Source organism: Phaenicophaeus curvirostris, chromosome 21 (assembly GCF_032191515.1).
Source record: "Phaenicophaeus curvirostris isolate KB17595 chromosome 21, BPBGC_Pcur_1.0, whole genome shotgun sequence".
In the NCBI taxonomy this organism is placed as follows: domain Eukaryota; kingdom Metazoa; phylum Chordata; class Aves; order Cuculiformes; family Cuculidae; genus Phaenicophaeus; species Phaenicophaeus curvirostris.
Genome location: NC_091412.1, coordinates 12,163,311 through 12,183,043, shown reverse-complemented (window position 1 = coordinate 12,183,043; position 19,733 = coordinate 12,163,311). Strand labels below are relative to the sequence as shown.

Genomic DNA, 19,733 nt, shown 5'->3' with positions numbered 1-19,733 from the left:
TAGAGCACCCATTGGTGCTGCTGGCTTGCAGAGCAGAGAGCTGAAGCAGCGAATCCCTGCCTGCTGCCTGCAGAAGTGAGCTCCAAGAGGGGTCATGAACCAACGTTATGAAACTGTGCTTTAGTGACATGAAATTTCTCAGAGCCACTTTTAATGTTTACCACAACTGATAAGCAAATAGCAACACCATTATTCCTTCCTGGCAGCTTCTCCCCAGGATGGATGTGCTGCTCAAGACCTGCCAATCCCCAGGGCTACGCACTAAGAACATATTCAAGCTGTTCCATTCCATCCACTCGAGACCCCACCTCGGGAGAAGAGTCATTCTTCAGATGTTTGCTGCTCAACACCAGCTGCAGGACCTGGAGAGCAGTCAGACGGCTCACTGGTTCCAAATCAGTCAATGACAAAACCACAAACCCTTCAGTTCCCACCAGATGAGTACAGTTATAGAACCAGTTTTCCCCCTGCCCCCTCTGGCCTAGGCAGCAACCCCAGCCTGCAAAAGTCACATTCTTTACAAAGCCCAAGCAGCTTACCTTCCCCTGGCTCTTGCTGCACCAAGGGTAAAGCTCTTCTGTGTAGACAAGAGTCTTCTCCGGTGCTTCATTTGTGCACCGTGAGTTCTGACGGTGTCCTGTTAGACAACAGGTCTGCCTAGTCTGGTATCCTGTCTTCAACAGCACAGGAACAGGCACTTATCAGACAGTGTTTAGGAAAAAACAGAAAATGCACAATCCATATGTACTTTTCTTGGCTTCACCTCTTTTGCAGAGCTCCTGGGAAGCCACCAAGGTCAGGAGAGACTGCACTCAGCTCAGGAGCCCTCCTACAAACACATCAGCACAAGCCGGGCTGCATTTGCTAGTGCAGTTTGACTGCATCGCACTGTTATGGGCTCAGTGGACAGCTAAACCCATGCACTCCACCTTCTAGGATCAGGGTGTCCCCCGAGTTCCAGGAGAGTCATCATCTTAGTATGAGAAGGGGACTTTTCAGCCCCTGTGCAGTTTTGGGTACATTCCGACAGCCGTTCTATTGCTACAGCAGCATTAGCAACATCATTGACCAGGGACAATGTCACACGAGCTCTTATGGCCTCAAGCTCCGCCAGGGGAGGTTTAGGCTAGACGTTAGGAAAAAGTTCTTTACAGAAAGGGTCATTGGGCTCTGGAACAGGCTGCCCAGGGAGGTGGTTGAGTCACCTTCCCTGGAGGCGTTTAAGGCACGGGTGGACGAGGTGCTGAGGGATATGGTTTAGTGTTTGGTAGGAACGGTTGGACTCGGTGATCCGGTGGGTCTCTTCCAACCTGGTTATTCTGTGATTCTGTGATTCGTTACCCTGGAAATAGGAATTATCATTTCTAGATTAGGCAAAGCAGTGCAGGCAGAGTCCTGGCCTCAAGACCCCAAAGACTCGAGCTGCTCCCATCTCTCTCTAAGACTGTGGTATTTGAGCGACTCATTAAGTCACATTGCTTCTTGGGGTGAGGTGGGTTTGGCTGCAGAGAGCCAGCACAGAAATTATTTGGCTGCCTCTTAAATTGTTTAGCTATTCTGGTTGCATTTCAGCCCTGTAATCATCACATGCCTCTTCTGCACTGGCATCCCTCTGCTATGCTTTTCTCCAAAAAGTCACTGCTGAGCTTGGCAAGTGCTGGCTCTGTTTTTATAAATAAACCACCAGCATTCCATGCAGGACTGAGTTGCAGAACTAAAACCCTGCTGCTTAGAACACGTATTGGAGGACAGATCATAAACAAGAGATGAAGGAAGCAGAGCATAGCTGTTCCCTCTCAGACAACCCAAATGCCTTCTGCCAGGACAGCCCTGTTTGGGTTTCCACCTCCTGACAGATCTGCAGTCCTGCTCCTCCTTAGTCTGCACTTTTACCATACAAAGTTCTACCAACTTCTGACAGAGCCCCTCCCGAGGACAAATTCAAAGCAGGATTCGCGAGATGTGCCTTTTTTGATTAAGTAGGTGGTCTGTTAAAAGAACAGGATGACTTGCCCACAGACACCTTCCTCACCTGTTTAAACAAAATAAAAGCAGCAATCCCAGTACCTGTGACACCCTGTGTCACAAGCAGTGCTGACCATCAGTACAGCCGTTTATTTGCCTATTTCTATAAACAGGTCCCCAGAAACAGAAGCAGCAGCCACAGCACCAGCTGACGGAAACTGCAGCCTGTCAGGGCGTCAAAGGCAGAAGCGCATGTCCTCAAGGCAGCCCCAGCATGACCACAAGGCCCTGCATCTAAAGAGTCGTCTGCTTAACCAGAAGGCAAGCAGTCTGCAGGAAACATTACCGTGGCAGGAGGAGCTAAAAGTCATTCAACCCTGATCTAATAGCTAGTGATTATTTTTTTTTTTACTTTTCTTTTCATCTCATTAAAGCTCATCCTGCGGAACTTCAGGCAGTCGCTGGAAAATACGCAGTGCTAAAGGACTTAGGAACAGTTGGAGGGCCACAAGAAAGTTGAAACTGTCATCTGGGTTTAGTCTTTTACAAACCATCACTTCCCACGCCCCTCTGAAGTCACTTAACTCTCTAAACCAAAAGCAACTAAAACCATGTGCCATCAAACCAGCATAACCCTTCCCTGAGCTGCGAGTTTTCTGTAAGACCAGGTGGCTGCTTAAGATGCCTGCACTGTCCTAAAACACACAACGAACACAGGTTGTGCTTTGGCCTGTGCAGTACAGAACATAAACAAAACAGAGGATCAGCATCGCTGCCAGGCTGGAAAAACTGTGACAGGGTGACAGCCCCAGCAGTTCCGTGGCTCTCCTGAGTAACCCAGCCAGGCAGACACTGTTTGGGGACAGAAGTGCTCTCGGCCTGGGGAAGAAAGTGGACCTGGAAGCAGAGTCAGCATTAAAGGGAGCCAGAACTGTTGCAAGTACCAGCTTTTTCAACTCCCATTCCTTTCCCCAAGAGGCAAAAGGTGATTCCCACCAGGGAGACTGTGGGAGCAGACCGGTGAGACAGCGCCTGCCTAGGTGCCACCCACCTTGATTTTGGAGCTATCCCGGCCTGGACGCACCACGCTCCTTGGCAGGGGAACACACTGCCATCTGCCTGCTCCTTGAGAAGGCTGCAGGGTGCACCAAAGCATGCGCAGCGCAAACACAGGCAACACACGGAAGTCTCGAGGGAAGCAAGAAAGGAGCAGAGAACAAGCCTGTGAGCCTAGGACAGAGGGCATGGAGAGCAAGCAGGCTCACCAACAGCAGAACTGGGGCCAAAGCCATAGCACTATTTCAAACCAGACCCTATTTACTACTTGGTTCATACCACAGGAAGGTAGGGAATACGTAAGGAAACACATGGAGCTGAAGTAATTGTGAAACAGCAGGATTTCACAAATAAAACAATCAGCATTTATTGTTGTATTACAAAACACTTCGTATTTTGGCAATATTTTACAGTTCATCCTTTTCCTTCTTAGGGCCTCTTGAAAAGGTATGGGGGGAAGAAGAGAGGAGAATGTTGAAATCAAGATTAAATTTCAATGTCTTGCTTAAAAAAACCCAACCCAGTCCCTCCCACCAAAATAAAAATCTAGTTTCACTCAATTCCACTACCGAGAGAGGCCATGGGTGAAGCGGCAGGCAAAACTCTGGCAATTTCACCATCAAACTCATCAAGAAGACAAACAAAACATTCACAGTGGTCTTCAGTAGGGTCTGTTGCGTTGATCATTTCTGAAATCATTTCTGAAAGGGAAGTAAAAAGCCATAAGGAATCCTTAAGGAAATAACAAATAGCCCCTTCAGTCAAACCTCTCTACGCTGACTTCTCTGTGTTCTACGTTGAGAAAGACTTATCCAAAAATGCTCACCAAACACTCAACAGGTAAAGTGACTTTTTTTCTCTGGAAGCTCCCATCTGTACTTCATATTCTCACAGTGCAGTTGTGTGTGCACATGTGAATACCACTTTCCCCACAGCCCCTGTCAATCCTACAATGTCTAAGTTACACAACTGAGCAAGGGAAAAGGAACCACTTACCTTCCTCCCATTTTACCACCATAGCCACCTCCCCGATCGCCGCCTCTGCCACCGCGCCCTCGATAGCCTCTCTCTCCTCCGTAGCCACCTCTCCCACGAAAATCTGGAGGAAAACGCAAACCAACACATCAGCCAGGTCTTTCCAAAAGATGTCGCCAATACTTCCAACTCTTCCAAAGAGACATGGTTGTTTTTACGCACCTCCTGGCGGGCGCGAATCCTCTGGCCTGGGCTCACCACACTGGTTGCAGGAATTCCTGCGAGCAAAGTTCATATTACCGCAGCCCCTAGAAAAGACAAGGATTCCCCAGACTTAGCTGCCAAGAAACTTAAGAGAGTATACACAAATCACCAAAACACCACTGTCCGACTGAAATGACACTTACGGGTTAGGACAAACCCAATCACCATTTTTGGGTTCCCCACTTCTACCCTGGAAGCCCCCACCTCTTCCATATCCACCTCGTGAACCTGTAGACAAAATTATAATGAGAATAAAGGAGGGGAAGAGCCTATGAGCTATGCACGAGAAATATTTAGCAAGGACTGTCACTGGCTTCAGAACCCAAGTGACAGACAGACTTTTCAGGCAGAAGAAAGAGTAAGCATTCAATATAAATAACCCCTACAGGCAAGCCTCTGAAACAATGTGAGGAAGGAACTCTGAAAGCAGCAGGTACAGCCAGCGACAAAAACATTGAACCAGCACAGAATTCAGCACCTACTGGTTTACTGCCAGCTACAAGAGCAAGGAGGCTTGGGCAAATAGCAACAGAAGCTTCCACCACCACCAAATCTCAACAGCATTATATGTCCTGAAGTTACTGTCTCTGCAAGGCTGGAATACACATGTTCATATGGAGAGATTTATAGCTTAGGTAGATGGGGAAAAACAAGAAGCAAGGACAGCATGTGGTGGTCAGAAAGATTTGCTCCACCACGTATCTCTTTATACATTCTTTTTCAGCAATAAAAGGAAACTCGAACTGCTTGAATTGCCTACAAATCTGCCTGATTTAAGAACTGGAATCGGTCAAGAGCTACCGCACCAAGCCTGCTTCCTGTAAAATGGTAATTAATACCCAGTGGACTACTGACAAGGCTGTATTATGCAGAAAATCTAGAAGATTAACGTCCATGTAATTAAAGGAGTCAGACATCCAGCTGCTGCTCTAAGCCAAGTAGCAGTTGACTAATTTTCCCTGCTTAATCCCATCTGGACACCTCAGAGCATCTCAAGGCTTTGCTGTAATAAGCAAACACTCATTGAGAATTCACACCTATGGATGTGGAACCTGAACAGCCTCAGCATCAATGTTATACCTTCTCTTTAAAAGCAATGCTGAGACGTGATCCGTACACTTTCCAGTTCGAGGCAAGCACAAATTCTGTGCTGTGCAGGAGATTACAGATTCCAGTTCACTTAACTTGGTTCAATCCTTGTTACTCCCTTCCATGGCAGAATCCCAAAGGCCCAGATATTTTGACGAATCACTGTTTCAGTGTCAACTTCCCTTTTATAAGCCAGTAACAGTTAAAAGGCGTTTAACTCTGCAAAACCAAAGATCCTAAAAATTTAAGTCCCACCTCGACGTCCGCCGCCTCCACCTCCTCTCATGAATTCAGGTCTTCTGGTTGCAAAAGTAACTTTGATAACATTGCCATTGAATTCTTTTCCTGGGGGAAGACAGAAAGTGAGAAAAAGATCAATACAGCTCCCAACAACACAGCAGCAAGCCCAGGACAGAAGTGATTTGCACATAAAGACATTTATTCCGGAATCCCTGTGCCTGAAATCTCTCATGTCTGAAAACACTGGTCCAAATGCAAGATGGCAAACACTGAGTTACTCAATGGGTTCTCCATAAACCTGCAGGTATCTCTCTCAATTCCAGTGCGATCTCTTAAGTTGCAGTTTAACTAAATATGTAAGAAAAGGTAAAACCAAGAAATCTTAGTGGGAGGAAAATCTGTAGCGTGGGTTCCCCAATAAGGTTATTGATTTGTTTCTTCCACTGCTCGTTACGTCCATAAACAGCAATAAGAACAGATGCGCTCACTCACCATCAAACCAGTCAATTGCTGCTTTCGCAGAAGGAGGGTCATCAAAAGATACCGTTGCTTCTCCTTTCGGTTTGCCAGTATCCTTATCCGTATAAAGATTTATCATAGGTTTGCCAGTCTTTTTGTTGGTCTGAAAATAAAGGTTGTACACTTGGCATAGGAGAGACACTGGCAAAGCCAGTTCACACCATCAACTGTAACAGCTAAGTGACATTAGGATTCTCTGGAAGCTGGCCTGCAGAACAGATGCGTTTGCTTGAAGGAGACTGACGGGCTGTTCTCCATGAGGTAGTGACAAGCCTAGTTTTCACAAAAATTGAGGTCAAGTGCAGGAGGCCCTAATTTAGAACTGCAGGAAGAGAAGAAACAGCCACAGAACACAGCAGCAGAGTGAGGGTAGTGCAATGAATAGAGTGTCAGTGTTAAGGGTTAGAAAGACTAAAGAAAAGATACAAAGCAATCTAAATGTCACTAGAAAAAAAGCTGCTCGTGCTGCTAGCCTACAAATGAGCTGTCATCTGGGAATCCAGATAAAAATATTATCCACAGCTGCTGGGGAGTCAGCACAAGCATCTGCCTGGATTGACACTCATGCATTTCCAACTCATCAGCTCTGTAAGCTCTCTTCCTCCTTTACCAATGATTTCTCTTTTCACATACCTTTATAATACCAATTTGTTTGAAATAGTCTGCAACTTGATCTGTTGAAACATCCTCTCCAAGTCCTTGCACGAAGATAGTGTTGTTATCAGAGTTGTCAGACTCTGAATCTATGAAAAAAACCGCGACAGTTACCATGCATTTCTGTGGTAGCAGCAGAAGCAATACTCTAAGCTCAGGCTGATACTGCCTGGTAGCAGGCCCTTAAATCCCAGGCATCTGGCATGAAATAAAAGATGAGCAGAGAGCATAATTTTGAAGTTAATACCATCAGCTTCAAAAATGCACAGACAGCACCATCGGATGCCACAGTACATCAGCGACCGAGCATGCTCAGCAGCTGAGCCATTGTCTGCCCCACGCTCAGCTTGCCTGTGCGGCTCGGACACCCACGCCCCTCCATGCAGGGTGTGTTCTAAAGAACACAGGGATAACAGGAGCGTTCTGGCAGGGAAAGCAGCTGCTTGGCTCAAGCAGATTCAGAATTCATCAGCAAATTCTTACTGTCTGTGTGAAAAGACATCTAAAATGTCAGCTGCACTTTAATAAAATACAGTTCTTCCAAGGAAGAAAAGCTTCAGCTACATTTCTTTTGAGCCACAGGAATTGCAGCCACATCCACCTTTCCAGACAGATTTTCAAAGCAATGACCCAAGCTACAACCCATGCCCACCCATTGGGTTTTCTTACCAGCATCTGATCGCGGTCCATAATCCCTCTGACCTACGAAATGTGGTGGGTTTTTTTTTTTTTTAAAAAAAAAAAAAGACAAAGACTATTTTTAGCGAAATATTTTCAAGTTGCTCTTTTAAAGACAAGAAAACACTTACAGTATGTATGTAATGCATCTACGATCTAAAACATTAACCAGAGATTTAGAGGACATTTAGACTAGAACGTTCAACAGAAGGTGTCTGTAGGACGTTAGGTGTTCGTTAACTTGCAGCACGTGGCATTGCCGCACTGATGCTACGCTGGTGTTACCTTGCAAATGCTGGTTGCCAGGTCACCAAGCACTTTACCACTTTTTTTTTTTTACCTCTAGCACCTTTCCAAGGAGCATTTGTAACAAAAATTTAAAAAAGAAAAGAAAAAATTCCGGTGAACGTCACCGTCTCCACAAATTCTTTCATGCAATTGGACAAAGCAGAAATCCAGTTTATTGCTAGCGGTTTGGCTGTTAAAACTCATGAACACACCAGCCTCACCAAAACGTTTCTAGGAGATAGCAACAGGGTATTGGTGGCTTTTAGATTTATAAAGAATTTCCACTGAAACAGTTTTTTGATACTCGGCACTTACCACCGTAATTTTTGAAGCCACCACGGTCACCACCACTGCAGAGGAAAAATTGAAGAAATGATTTCTTCCTTACATCACTAAGAGCTGAGCGCAAGGCTCAATCTACAGTCAACTGATCAAAGCTGAGAGTTACTGCATGGCAGCTACTGCACTCTGCACTATCATCACTACTCACTTGTGGGCAAAGGTTATATTACACCCACGTGAACTATCACACGTGGTGCTGCTCTGGAGAAGCGAAGCCCTAAGGAGTATTTTACACCAACCCACACACAGGTCTTTGTTTCAATACTTTCTCCCATCCCATGAGCCAAAATGACTGCTACTAAAACTGGGGGTTACAACAGAAACATTATTTTCATGAAGGTTAATGGGCTTTAATTGTAGATCTAATTGCTACTTTGGAATAATTAGTACTTTGGTATTTTCCTAGAAGTAAGAAGAGCTGAAGTTAATTAACCTCCATCGTTATGCATTTCTGTATGGGGACAGATCAGCGGGCTCTGGGGACCTACTGATCTCCTAGCCCTGGGCACCAGAGCAGTGTGTGCATGTGAGCTTCAAAAGCAGAGGCCGTGAAGTTTTATTTCATTCATTCTGAAACCTGTGGCACAAAATGTAGACCAAGTTAAGAGATTACACACATCAATTTTCAAAGGTTAGAGAGGATTTTAAACAGGATGTTATGCCTCCAAGTACGTACATGAAAATAAACCCTCGCTATTTTCAGTGTGAATGTCTGCGCCTGTAGGATTTTTCACAACAGCATTTTTAATTGCATCCATGTCACAAGCACAAAACAATCAATATTCAAAACCTTCAGGAAAAATACAATCCCTGGATTTTTTCTCAACAGAAGTCAATAACAAGTGTCAGAAAGACTGGACTGTCTTGTGCAGCTGCCCGCTCGCCCTCCTTCACACCGGGGACAGAGCTGCCACCTGAAGGTGAGGCAGGTCCACCTGATCCCGGCAGCTTTCCCCTCAGCAGCCAAGAGAAGCATGAGCTGAGACCGATGCCAAGGGCTCTGCCCGGGCTCGTGAACTGCCGTGCCAGCATGAGCAGCCTCTGCACCAGTGCACTTCAAGCCAGAAGTCACTCTGGGTTTTAACTCAATCCACCTGCCAGCACACGGGGGTCCAAGCACGGGACACGAGCACTCCGGCCAAAGGCAATGGGACACAGCTCAGGAGCAGCTTCTTTGGCAGCCTGAGTTCTGTTACAGCAACGCAGCATCATGAGTGGGAGGCGCTGCTGCCTTAACACATGTGTGAGAAAACTGTCCATAAGGAGTGGCAAAACAGAAATAAGGTTTCAACAGATACATCAAACTTGGACTTAGAGGCATTCTGTGCACGGTGGCTGACACTGACAGGATGAGTATTACAGGTTTGGCGCACGGACCTGTGCTTTTACTGGGGCTTTTCTGAAAATAAATTGTTGCTGCAGATTTTAAATCGCATCTCCACAGAAAACATCCACATACTAAACTGCAGTGTCTTTTACTCTTAACTAATGTCTTCTGCAAATTAAAGAGGTAAAATGAGTAAATTTTACATGCAACATCAGAACTGGTATTTATTCAAGGCTGGCTGATGATAAAAACACAATGGTGATCATAAAAGAATTTACTGTTCAAGATCTTTTTGCTACCTCCAATTCACTTCAGCTAAAACCCCCTCATTCTGACACCATAATTTCCAGTAGATGCCTCCTTTTCTAGGATCCTAACTCAGAAATAACAAGAGGGAATACACCAACCATGGAAATGCTATCAGATTTAGAACCCCAGATTATGGTCCCAATTTGTCAGGATGGTGTTACCCACAACATGCATGGTATCTGATTTCAAAGTACACAGCAGCAGAGACAGAAACGAGAAAAAAAAGCATCAACTCACAAACATACAGAAAAAGAGTTTGCGACAACACAGCCAGGATTTTACAGGAAGGGGGGGACTCTGCTAAGATGCTGGGGTGAAAGTGTGCACGCACCATGACTCTGAGGGATGGCAGAGATGGCAAATGTAAGTGAAGTCATAGTCAAATACCCGATTTCCAACTTTGCGATGCTGCACCCCCACTAACAAGTACAAAACAAACTTTTTAATCTGTTTTTTTTAATTAGTGTCTGTATAAAACTGTTTTGCCCAAAGTATGCTTCAAGCATGTCCTCTTCTGCTTAGGCAGACGTGATCAGCTCAACCAAACCTGCACCAGTGCAGCAACAGACACCTTTGGTGATGGATTAATGCTTTCTTCCACTTTTCAGTACCATTTCACATGAGATTTATAAAGCTACAGTGTGTTACCTTCCTGACACAGCTGGTCAAAGCTCCCCAAGATCCCCAGGAGGCACGGGGAGGGGATACGCTGCAGCGAGTGCAGCCAAACACAGAAACTGGCTGCAGGCAGCTGATGCCACGGTCCAAGATTTACCCCACACCGAGACCCAGAATTCAAGTCTCCATCTCAGCGACTGAACTGGTTCCTACACTGTTGTCACAGAATCCATAGAAAATGTAACTGCAGTGTTACAGGCTATCGCTTTGCTGGCCTTGCACACACACCAAAGAGATGGGTGACTGGGTGGAGTTTGGTGTTTGAATCACCCACAGGAAGCTAAAATTCAGCCATACCATTTATAGTGACAAACTTACTGCCATGAAGGAAACACCTCCAGATGTTCTCTTCTCCCTGTATTCAGGCACGTATTTAAACATCACCTACGTGAGCGTAAATGGAGTTCATCTGAGCATTGCCCACCCCAGCCAGGAATAACTCTTTAAATTAAAGGCACAATTACACAGAGACCTCAACACTATGGGTACAAGGAATATACTTAAAGTGATCAGATATTGGCAGATGGGGCACTAAGAATTCAGGAACCAAATTTCAGCCTCCAGCACACGGCTATGTCTCACCAAGCGTGTGGGAGTTACAAGAGCGTATTTTTGCAAACAAGAAAGGAATGCTCAGGGCATCAATACAGTCACTGCCAGATGGCTTGGTTTTTTTTTTTACTGCCTATATTTATTGCCTCTGTTCATGTTTTTCCAGTCTATATACGGCTAAGCTCAAGCTTATACTTTACAAACCAAAATACTAATTCCGAATACACACCGCACTGCTGTAAAAGTGCTTGCACTGAGTTATAAACTGTGTTATAGTTTCTTTACATCACGATATGCAAATTTCCACTCATAACAGCTAATACAGGAATTAAGGTGCAGAGGCAACTTTTGTTTACCTTCATCAACATCAACTCTGCACAAGAGGAAAACAAACTCAAACCATCTACGCTAAGCAAAGTAAGGATTCCCAGGAGAAACCCTAACCCAGAGGTAAATCCTTTTCTGACCTGCACTTGTGTAGATCCACCAACAAACAGGCTGCCAAAGGCAAAGCTTCACCCCATTAATCCAGACTCCAAAGGAAGGGCATTGTCACAGGTACAGCTGCTGACTGCCTGAATGGCTTTTCCCAAGGCCAAAGAAAACAAACCTGCCTTGTGTCGCTGCTGTACTGCCCACTGACTGCTTAACCACATCAATTCAGCCCCACCACAATGAGCAATTAATTCCTTACCTTTCCGAGGAGGGCTCTAACAGAAAGTTGATTTACTTTACAAGGAAACTTGGAAGAATAACTTAGAGCAAAATTCTGCATTCTCCAGACCTGATGTGCCTGCTTTCTAACCAAAAGAGCTCAGAGAGGAGCCTCTTCTACTGCAGATTTTAAAGAAAGTTCTTAGCCGCAATACAGATTACTGAGATCATAAATTTTTCAAGCTTCAAAATGAAAGGGGGAAAAAGTTCTACTAAAATTCCTAAAGATATAATTCCAGGCCACTAAAATACAAGCTGAAGAATAATTTTGTAACCCGAAGTTACTAAGATTAAAAAGGGAACATCTGACATAAGAAAAGGACTGTTTTCTGTCATCCTCCAATCAGCCAGGGAAATGGAACAGTATTTGCTCCAAAGAGATTTTCTCATCAGTGCTGCCTGGCTTTGCAGGCACAAAGGAAAAAGCGTGATGAAAGCATTTATTACAGCAGAGGTTCAAGTCATTCCACTTTTCGGAATAACAATTCATGCCTTAGCGCTACCAGTAGATCCTGGAAGTACTTCTAGAAAGGCTGCTCTCCACATTTGCAAATGCTAATTCAATTTTGCCCCAAGTATTCTGGAATAATTTTTTGCACTTGCAGCCTGCTCCGAGCTCCTGCACGCAGGGATTCCATCCAGGCCAGGGCAACTCACAAGAACGTTGTAGGAGAAGGGACATTGCAGCCAAAGCTGCTGTACCATAAGTGCAGGACAGCAGCGAGCCAGAGCTTGCGAACAGGCAAATTTTAAATAGAGTTTAAAAAGAAATGCTTTAAAAGTCACCAAGCCTTAATGCACTGTCGGATTATTTTATTTAAAAAGGATGAGTTCTAACAAACAGCACCATGCAATTAGAGCTCTTCACCTGGAACTCTAGCGATAACCCAGACCTGTGCAGCCTATTACAGGACCAGTGGTGCTGGGCATGGGAACCTTCTGCACTCTCCCTTGGTGTCAGAGCACTCCACACCCCAACCACCTCCTCGAGGTGCACAGCGTGCAGCCAGTTGTGGTAGTTCATTAAGAAATAATGATGTAATCTGCCCTGATTCAATAGGATTTAAAGCCAAGGCCCCAGTCTCTCAGACCTGTGCATGAAATCAGCTGCAAGCACAAAATACGTGCCTGTATCTTCTTGAGAAACAGGGCCCAGGGCAACAGCAGAAGGGGTGACAGTACCATCAGTATTTAACATCTACCTAAAATAAACCTGTTTAGACTGTCAGCTAAAACCCATAATGGAAGCTGTATTTTAATGGAAGTTCAAAATTGAAAAAAAACAGTAAAGAACAAGTGATGTCATTATTAAATTACTCTTGTATTCTTCAGGAAGCAGAAAGATAATCAGCCAACATTAGTGTAATGATCTGTCACTGCACAGCTAAAATAATTCCCTGAGCTCCCTCAGCTCAGGATTTTATAAAACCTTCTGAACCCCTGGCTGTTTGTTTTCTAGCAACTGAAAATTAATTTTTACAGGCTTTAGAATGCCTCATTTCAAAGGACAGGCACAGCCAGGTCTTGTATTGTAACTCATGTAAATAAAATGCCACTGTGTGTCACAACAATCAAACACTTGGTCTCGATCTATCTGAACCTAAAGCTTTTCCTAGGCAAAACGCATTTCTGTGTGGTGCAAAAAGGTTTTATTTTAGAAACCTTCCTCTACTGGAAATCTAAATCTGAACATTAGGGACAGGCACCTAGCAAACAAAAATTAAAAGCTGCTAAATAATAAGAAACAACAGCAAGAAACTGCTGGCACTGAGATGACAACACTTACCTGTATCCAGACATACGACCTCTTCCATCCATGTCATATCCCCCTCTACCTCCTCCCTGAGACCCGCCATATCCTCTATTATCTTCTCCATACCTACTCTTTTCTCGACGATCGTCTGAAAGAAGGAGTAAAACAGAACAACACATGAGTAAATTGCAGTGCTAACTTCACGGCAGTGAAAATTCCCACCCTGTCACTCCTTTCCCCTCAAGTCTGCTATTTAAATGGAAATCATCCACTCTGAAACCCCTTCTACATTATCTATGCTACAAAGTAATGGAGCAAAATCTGTTTTCATTCCAGCTTTCTCCCTTGCCTTCCAGGGTCATGAGGTATCTCAGAACATAAACACCCTGTACTTCATTATGGAATTACACTCCATCCTCCAAACATTAAGCACCTATTGTCTACAGTAAACTGCTCATTCTACTTCCCCATTAACTTCCCAGTTGGCAAAAGGCATCACAGAAGACAGAACAAGGATAAAGAGTGTGGGTTGTGCTGCCTGGATGAATCTACTGCAAAAAAAAAGGGTTGATCTCAAACTTCTAATTTTCTCCTGTCTCAGAATTCACCTACACAGCGTAAAGCTGGATGTGAAGTGCAAAAGCTCTTCACCACTGATCAAGACACGTCACCCTCCTGCAGGAAGATGGTTCAAAATAGCTGAGAAGAAAATTCCATCTGAAATTGCAGGACCTGGGGACATGGATTTGCAAGGCTGCCTCCAACAAATGCAGATGCAACGGTTTTGGGCCCCCAACAATTTTTTGGCTCTGTGTAACGTTTTGAAAGCCAACAAATAAAACACTCCCCAAGAACAGCAACGTGGAAACAGAGCTTCAACTATGCATCACATCAGCTGTGGAAGGAAATTCAACTACCGCATAGTGTTTCTGCTCCATTCAGTTAGCCAATATTGAATCCAACCTGTGAATTTTACCTTGGCTGTTGTGGCTATAGCCTCCCTTCTGAGACTGGTAGGACTGCTGGGAGTGGCCATATGAGCTCTGGTGCTGGTTATAGCCTGACTTTTGGTCATACGAGCTCTGGTGGCCATAGCTCGACTGCTGGTCATATGATCCCTGGTGGCCGTAGCCCGACTGCTGGTCGTATGAGCTTGACTGTTGGTCATAAGAGTCCTGGTTTTGTCCATAGCTTGACTGCTGGTCATAAGAGCTTTGGTGCTGACCATAGTTTGACTTTTGTTCATAAGAGCCTCTTCCACTTAAAATAAACAGAATTTGTATTAATAGCTAAATGTTCACAGAACAGAGAGCAAAATAACGGCTGAAAGTTCATGACACTGCTAAAATTTCCTGGTCACAGTCACCTCCCAGTCATTCCTGGCATACGGATATGAAAATATTCTGTTTCATCTCTGTTGGGATATATCTGGCTTCCAATAAAAGCAAGGCATGAAACTGTGTCTTACCATCAAAGACACCCTCCACGTAAACACTACCTAATCTGCTCCCTCCCAGGCCTAGCCTAGATCTTAGGCTTAACTTAACTAATCCCAGTGACCAAGAGACTGCGAAGATCACCTTCCTCGGGAATGTGAAAAGGATACTGAGCAGCAGCATTTACTGCTGTCAGATTAAGACCTTGCTTGTGTATATTAAGATGTTTTGTAGCAGTAACTACAAAACCAGAAAACAAGTACAGGTTTCCTAAGTCCAGATTGTTTTATCAGCTTGCAAAAAAATACAGAAATACCTGGACCTCAGACACAGGAATGAGGTTTAGGACACAGTCGAGTATTTTAAAGAGGTTGTGTGGTCCTCAATAAAGGCCTAACACGAACTGTAACCTTGGGGTGCACACGCGAAGCCTGTCTTAAGAATGTGGATTTTCAGATGTTTATCTTTTTTTAGCAATGATAGCAAGCAATCTGTTACAGTTCTAGTTAAGAACTACAACCACTAGACAGCACTTTTAAACAGCTACTGTTAACAGCACCTGCCTTACCCTCTAGACGATCCTTTCTGCTGGCCCTGACTGCCATAAGACTGCTGGTTGTATGAACTCTCATTCTGATTTTCATAACTGGATTCATCATCATATCCCTGGGAATCTTGTCCATAACCTGGAAACCAAGGAAGAAATATTTAGCAAATATTTACTTGTTAATTGCTGGCAATGAATATAACGAGCTAGTCAAACCTGTTTGATTTTGTCCATAGCTCCCATGATAGCTTCCGTAGTTCTGTCCATAGGAGGAATTGTCTCCACTCTGCCCATAACCAGAATATCCCTGGAATTTAAAGAATGTACCCAGGTAAGTGTAACTTCCACAGCAGGTCACTGCAGCTTTCCTTTGCTGGACACGACTACAAACGTTAAGCACAACTATGAATGAATTTTTTCCTGGCTCTGATATGATCACCCAGGAACAATTACTTATACTCAAGGAACGTCTGCTTTGAAAACCACATTTTTGTCACCTTACCTGTGCTTGTCCGTAATTTTGGCTGCCCTGGTTGCCGTAGGACGAATAGCTGTAAGAGAAAAATGCACTTAGTAAATGCTTACTGTGCCCTCCACCTGTGTTGGAAAGCAGAGATATTTCTGGTGTTAAAGTTCCTTTTAATTCAAAAACTGGTGTTTAATACAAGTACTGCAGCTGCAGGCATATGAGAACCACATCCATATAGGAATGGTAGTGGACTATCAGAAGCCAGGACAGCTTCTTTTAATTTCTGCTCTGTTTCAAGTGTAAATTCACTCAGGTGAAAACATTTCCCTATATCCATGACATTTCATCAGCTCTTACTATTAAACAATGTCACGCCAATTTATACCTGCTTATTGTCTTCCCTTCAGGAATATTAATTGTCTTCCTCTTTATAAGAACCATAAGGTTTCTGCACCTGTAACTCCAAAAATGTACCAACACTGTATCATGCTCACAGATTGAAACAAGCTGGGAATCCTAATCAGCCTTTTACTTTGCAGATTTAATTGCTCAGAGCAGAAATCCCTGCACGTACCTCTGCTGGCCCCCAGACTGGCCGTAACTTCCAGAATCTAGAAAAAGAAGTAAGTCATGTTGAGAACCTTCAATTAACATTGTTTTCCTCTGCTTGCTATAAGAGGGAGAAATGTGGGGAGAGGGAGAAAGGTTCAAGAACACTGGATAAGAGCTCCTTTCCCTGCAGAACCAGGCAGCTTCCTCTGTATTAAAACAGGAGACAATGCTGAGGCCAGGAGATGAGGAGCACAGAAGCCCAGGGCCCGGCACAGCTACACCCACGTTAAACTTGCCTTTTGAAGGATCGGAATTCCATTTTCGAGGCGCCTCCTCAAATACTTGGGAGTGCACAACCCCCTCTAATGGCTATCAAATACAATGCCCTCATCAATGAACAGAATGCAGCAGCTTAATTAATCAGGCAAAGCTAAGTAGGTCAGCCCTAGGGAATCCTTTTTTAGAGCCGCAGGGAAACTCTGCCTAGCAGAGAGGGCACAGACCCAGACACAAGCTGGAGATGTAGAATCGAAGATGGAGGAACCACAGCATTACCACCTTCTTCCCTCCTCTGCCTGCCTAACGTCGCCCTGGATAACAGCCCCGCAACCTCCCTGTTCCTTCAAACCACTTCAAGAACTTGTACAAATATTGGGATGCTGTGGCCCAATAAAAACTCCCAAAAGCTGCTGTTTCCTCCACAATTCCAGCCTTTCCCCCTCACTCTCCTCAACTTCTACACCTAGAAGTTATTGAAAAGCTGAAACAGAATGAATGAGATGCAGGCAAGTGCCATAAACTTCCAACAATTAAAACTACTTCCCAATCCAAATGCACCTCAAGTTACTCCAAGCCCAGCTCTGCCAGTACCTACACGTGTTCTTAAACAAAAGGCAATAACATCGCATTGAGCAGCAGTTTTAATGGTAAAGTACCTCCTCAAAGCAATAAAAAAGCATCACATTTTAAATTATGCAAAGGTAACATTTCCCAAAAGCCAAGATGAGATGAAATATTTCAATTCAGGTTCTATCACATGTAAAACATTCTCCTCCTTTTCCTCTGCTCACAAATATTCCATTGCCTTTTCATAACGAAAAGCATTGAAAAAGTATAGCTCAAACACATTTATTGTTTTTAATGAGATGAAGGTAATTTTCTTACATTATTTCCATTTAAATGACCATAAAGATTATTAATAAACAGGTAATGGCATTTTACAATGACGATTTTGCAACAGAATTTATATGCCACTAATGCTGCTAATTATAACAAAGAATATAAATGGCTGCATGAGAAAGTCTTCTTGAGCAAGGCTGTAATTAGCTATAAAACCGAACAGCTACATTTAATTCTCCTTAACTTCTCCCATTCAAACTTCTGCCAAACCACAACATTCTGGAGAAGTTTGAAAGCAACCAGATAAGAAGTTTGTAAAAAATTAATACCTAGAATCCAAGGAATTTCCTTTATTTTTCTACATCCCCTACTGGACTGCTGAGCCTACAGACTCAGATCGGAGTATTTGGTGGGCCCAATGGGGACCAGACTCAAAGCATTTTTGGAAATAACCAAGAGTTTAGTCTGGAAATTCCTGGGTGCGCAGGCGTTTGTTCTGAATGTCCGACAAGCTCACGGGAGGATTCCCTGTGAGCCAAGCAGGCACGGCGGATGAACTGCCCTGTGCTACCTGCGAAGTGCGTTCCTCTCAAGACAGAAATATCTGCTGCCAACGTCTGAAAGCTGAGGATCTCATCCCGAGCAACCTCAGACAGCAGCAGTGCTCCTGTAGCGTTCTCAATAGAAAAACCACCTCACATCTGAGCATCTCTGTGGAGCGAGAACAGAGCTTGACAGGTGAGTAGCTGAGGCCTGGGACACACGGGTTTCTAGTTTAGTTTACTGCCCAACTTTAGTCCTTAGCAGAAGACATAAAGGTCTGAAGTCGTTATACAGCAGCCTCAGCCATGTTTTCTCTTCACAGCAAGGGGCTGCCCTTGCATTGAAGAACAGCTTTAACAGGCTTCGCTCTGTTTTTACTCCGTCACTTGTACCAGTAAGGTGAGACAACCCTGACAAACAGGGCTCCCTCCAGCAAGCACTTCCAGCCCTGGGATTCCAGCCTAGGGCAGCTTCACTCAGCCAGAGCTGCGGGATGAAGCATTTTCCCCTCAAAGGGGACACAGCAACACAAGGCACCCGCAGAAGCCCCAGAGGAAGCTGGGCTGCCCGCCCCCCCCAACACCCAACCCAGGGCTCTGCTGGGAAGAGCTGCCTGGGGCCCTCGGGGGTCCTAGAGGGGGGCAGATGCGGCTGGTACTGGGACACAAAGGTGGGTCCCACGGGGGTGTGACCTGAGCGAGGGGGGAAGGCGAGTCCCGCATGGGGTGGGGGGCACCCAACCCCCAGGGACAGGGCCTGGATCCGAGAAGGGGGCACACAGCCCAAAGCGGGGGCCACAACGGGAGCCATCGGCCACAATGGGGGCTGGCATCCCACGGAGGGGGCACAGGGGTCGGGGGGGGCTGAACCGGGAGGTGCGAGCGGAAAGGGGGCGGCACGAACCCGGGGGGAGCCGGCCCCCTGCGGCACCGGGGGCGGGACCGGGACCGCGACGGGGGGGACAGGGGCGAGGGGAGGGGAAAACAGGCCGAGGGAAGGCGGAGAGAGAAAAGGGAGGGGGAGGGGATGGGGTAGGAGGGAAAGGAAGGGGAGAAGGAGGAAAGGGGGGAAAGGGAAGGCAAAGGGCGGGCAAGTAAAAGAGGGAAAAAGGAATGGAAGCGGGGGAAGGGGGAGGAAAGGGATGGGAAGAAGAGGAAACAGAGAGGGAAAGGGGGGAGAAGGGAAGCGAAGTGGGGGGAAAATGGAAGGAGAGGGGGAGGTGCAGGGGCGGAAAAGGAAAGGGAAGGGAAGAGAAGCGGAAAGGAGCAAACGGGGAAGGGGGAAATGAAAAGGGGAAAGCGGGGAAGGGCCGGGGCCGGCCCCGCGGTGCCTACCCGAGGCCATGGCGGCGGCGGCGGCGCGGAGCGACCCGGGCACCCGCAGGGGCGCGGACTGCGGGGCGCGGCGGCCAATGGGCGCGGGGGGCGGGGCCAGGGGGGCGGGGCCGAACCAAGATACAGGGGGGCGGGGGTGGCGTCCCCCGCAGAAATCGGTAAATGAGCGTAATTAATAACCGCGCAAGCGCATTGGGCTGTGCAGGGCGGCCAGGAATCGATTAAAATCTTAAATCAATCTAAATTAACTAAACTGGTTTAATTAATGCGGGACACGTTTATGGTGCCGAGAGGGAATTCAAACCGCGCCCCCCCCCCCCCGGCCGCTCC

The 19,733-nt window shown here is 45.7% G+C and overlaps 1 protein-coding gene across 1 annotated transcript; it reads right to left on the bottom strand.

Moving 5' to 3' along the window:
- Positions 1-3,363: 3,363 nt before the first annotated feature.
- TAF15 (TATA-box binding protein associated factor 15) lies at positions 3,364-19,494 on the bottom strand. The gene is made up of 16 exons (XM_069874156.1): positions 19,404-19,494; positions 16,430-16,466; positions 15,889-15,937; positions 15,603-15,693; positions 15,408-15,525; positions 14,380-14,663; positions 13,437-13,551; positions 8,044-8,078; positions 7,432-7,464; positions 6,742-6,851; positions 6,082-6,211; positions 5,605-5,694; positions 4,404-4,488; positions 4,219-4,304; positions 4,018-4,120; positions 3,364-3,722 (listed from the first exon to the last, which is right to left on the bottom strand). The coding sequence occupies exons 1-16, from the start codon at positions 19,411-19,413 to the stop codon at positions 3,683-3,685; spliced, it is 1,416 nt and encodes a 471-aa protein (XP_069730257.1). The 5' UTR covers positions 19,414-19,494; the 3' UTR covers positions 3,364-3,682.
- Positions 19,495-19,733: the final 239 nt, after the last annotated feature.

Excerpts from the sequence above, each read along its gene's own strand:
- TAF15 (XM_069874156.1), bottom strand. Across the intron at positions 13,552-14,379 it reads CTATAGCCACAACAGCCAAG|ACGATCGTCGAGAAAAGAGT; the intron begins GTAAAATTCACA and ends TCCTTCTTTCAG. Across the intron at positions 4,305-4,403 it reads GATTGGGTTTGTCCTAACCC|GGGCTGCGGTAATATGAACT; the intron begins GTAAGTGTCATT and ends TGTCTTTTCTAG.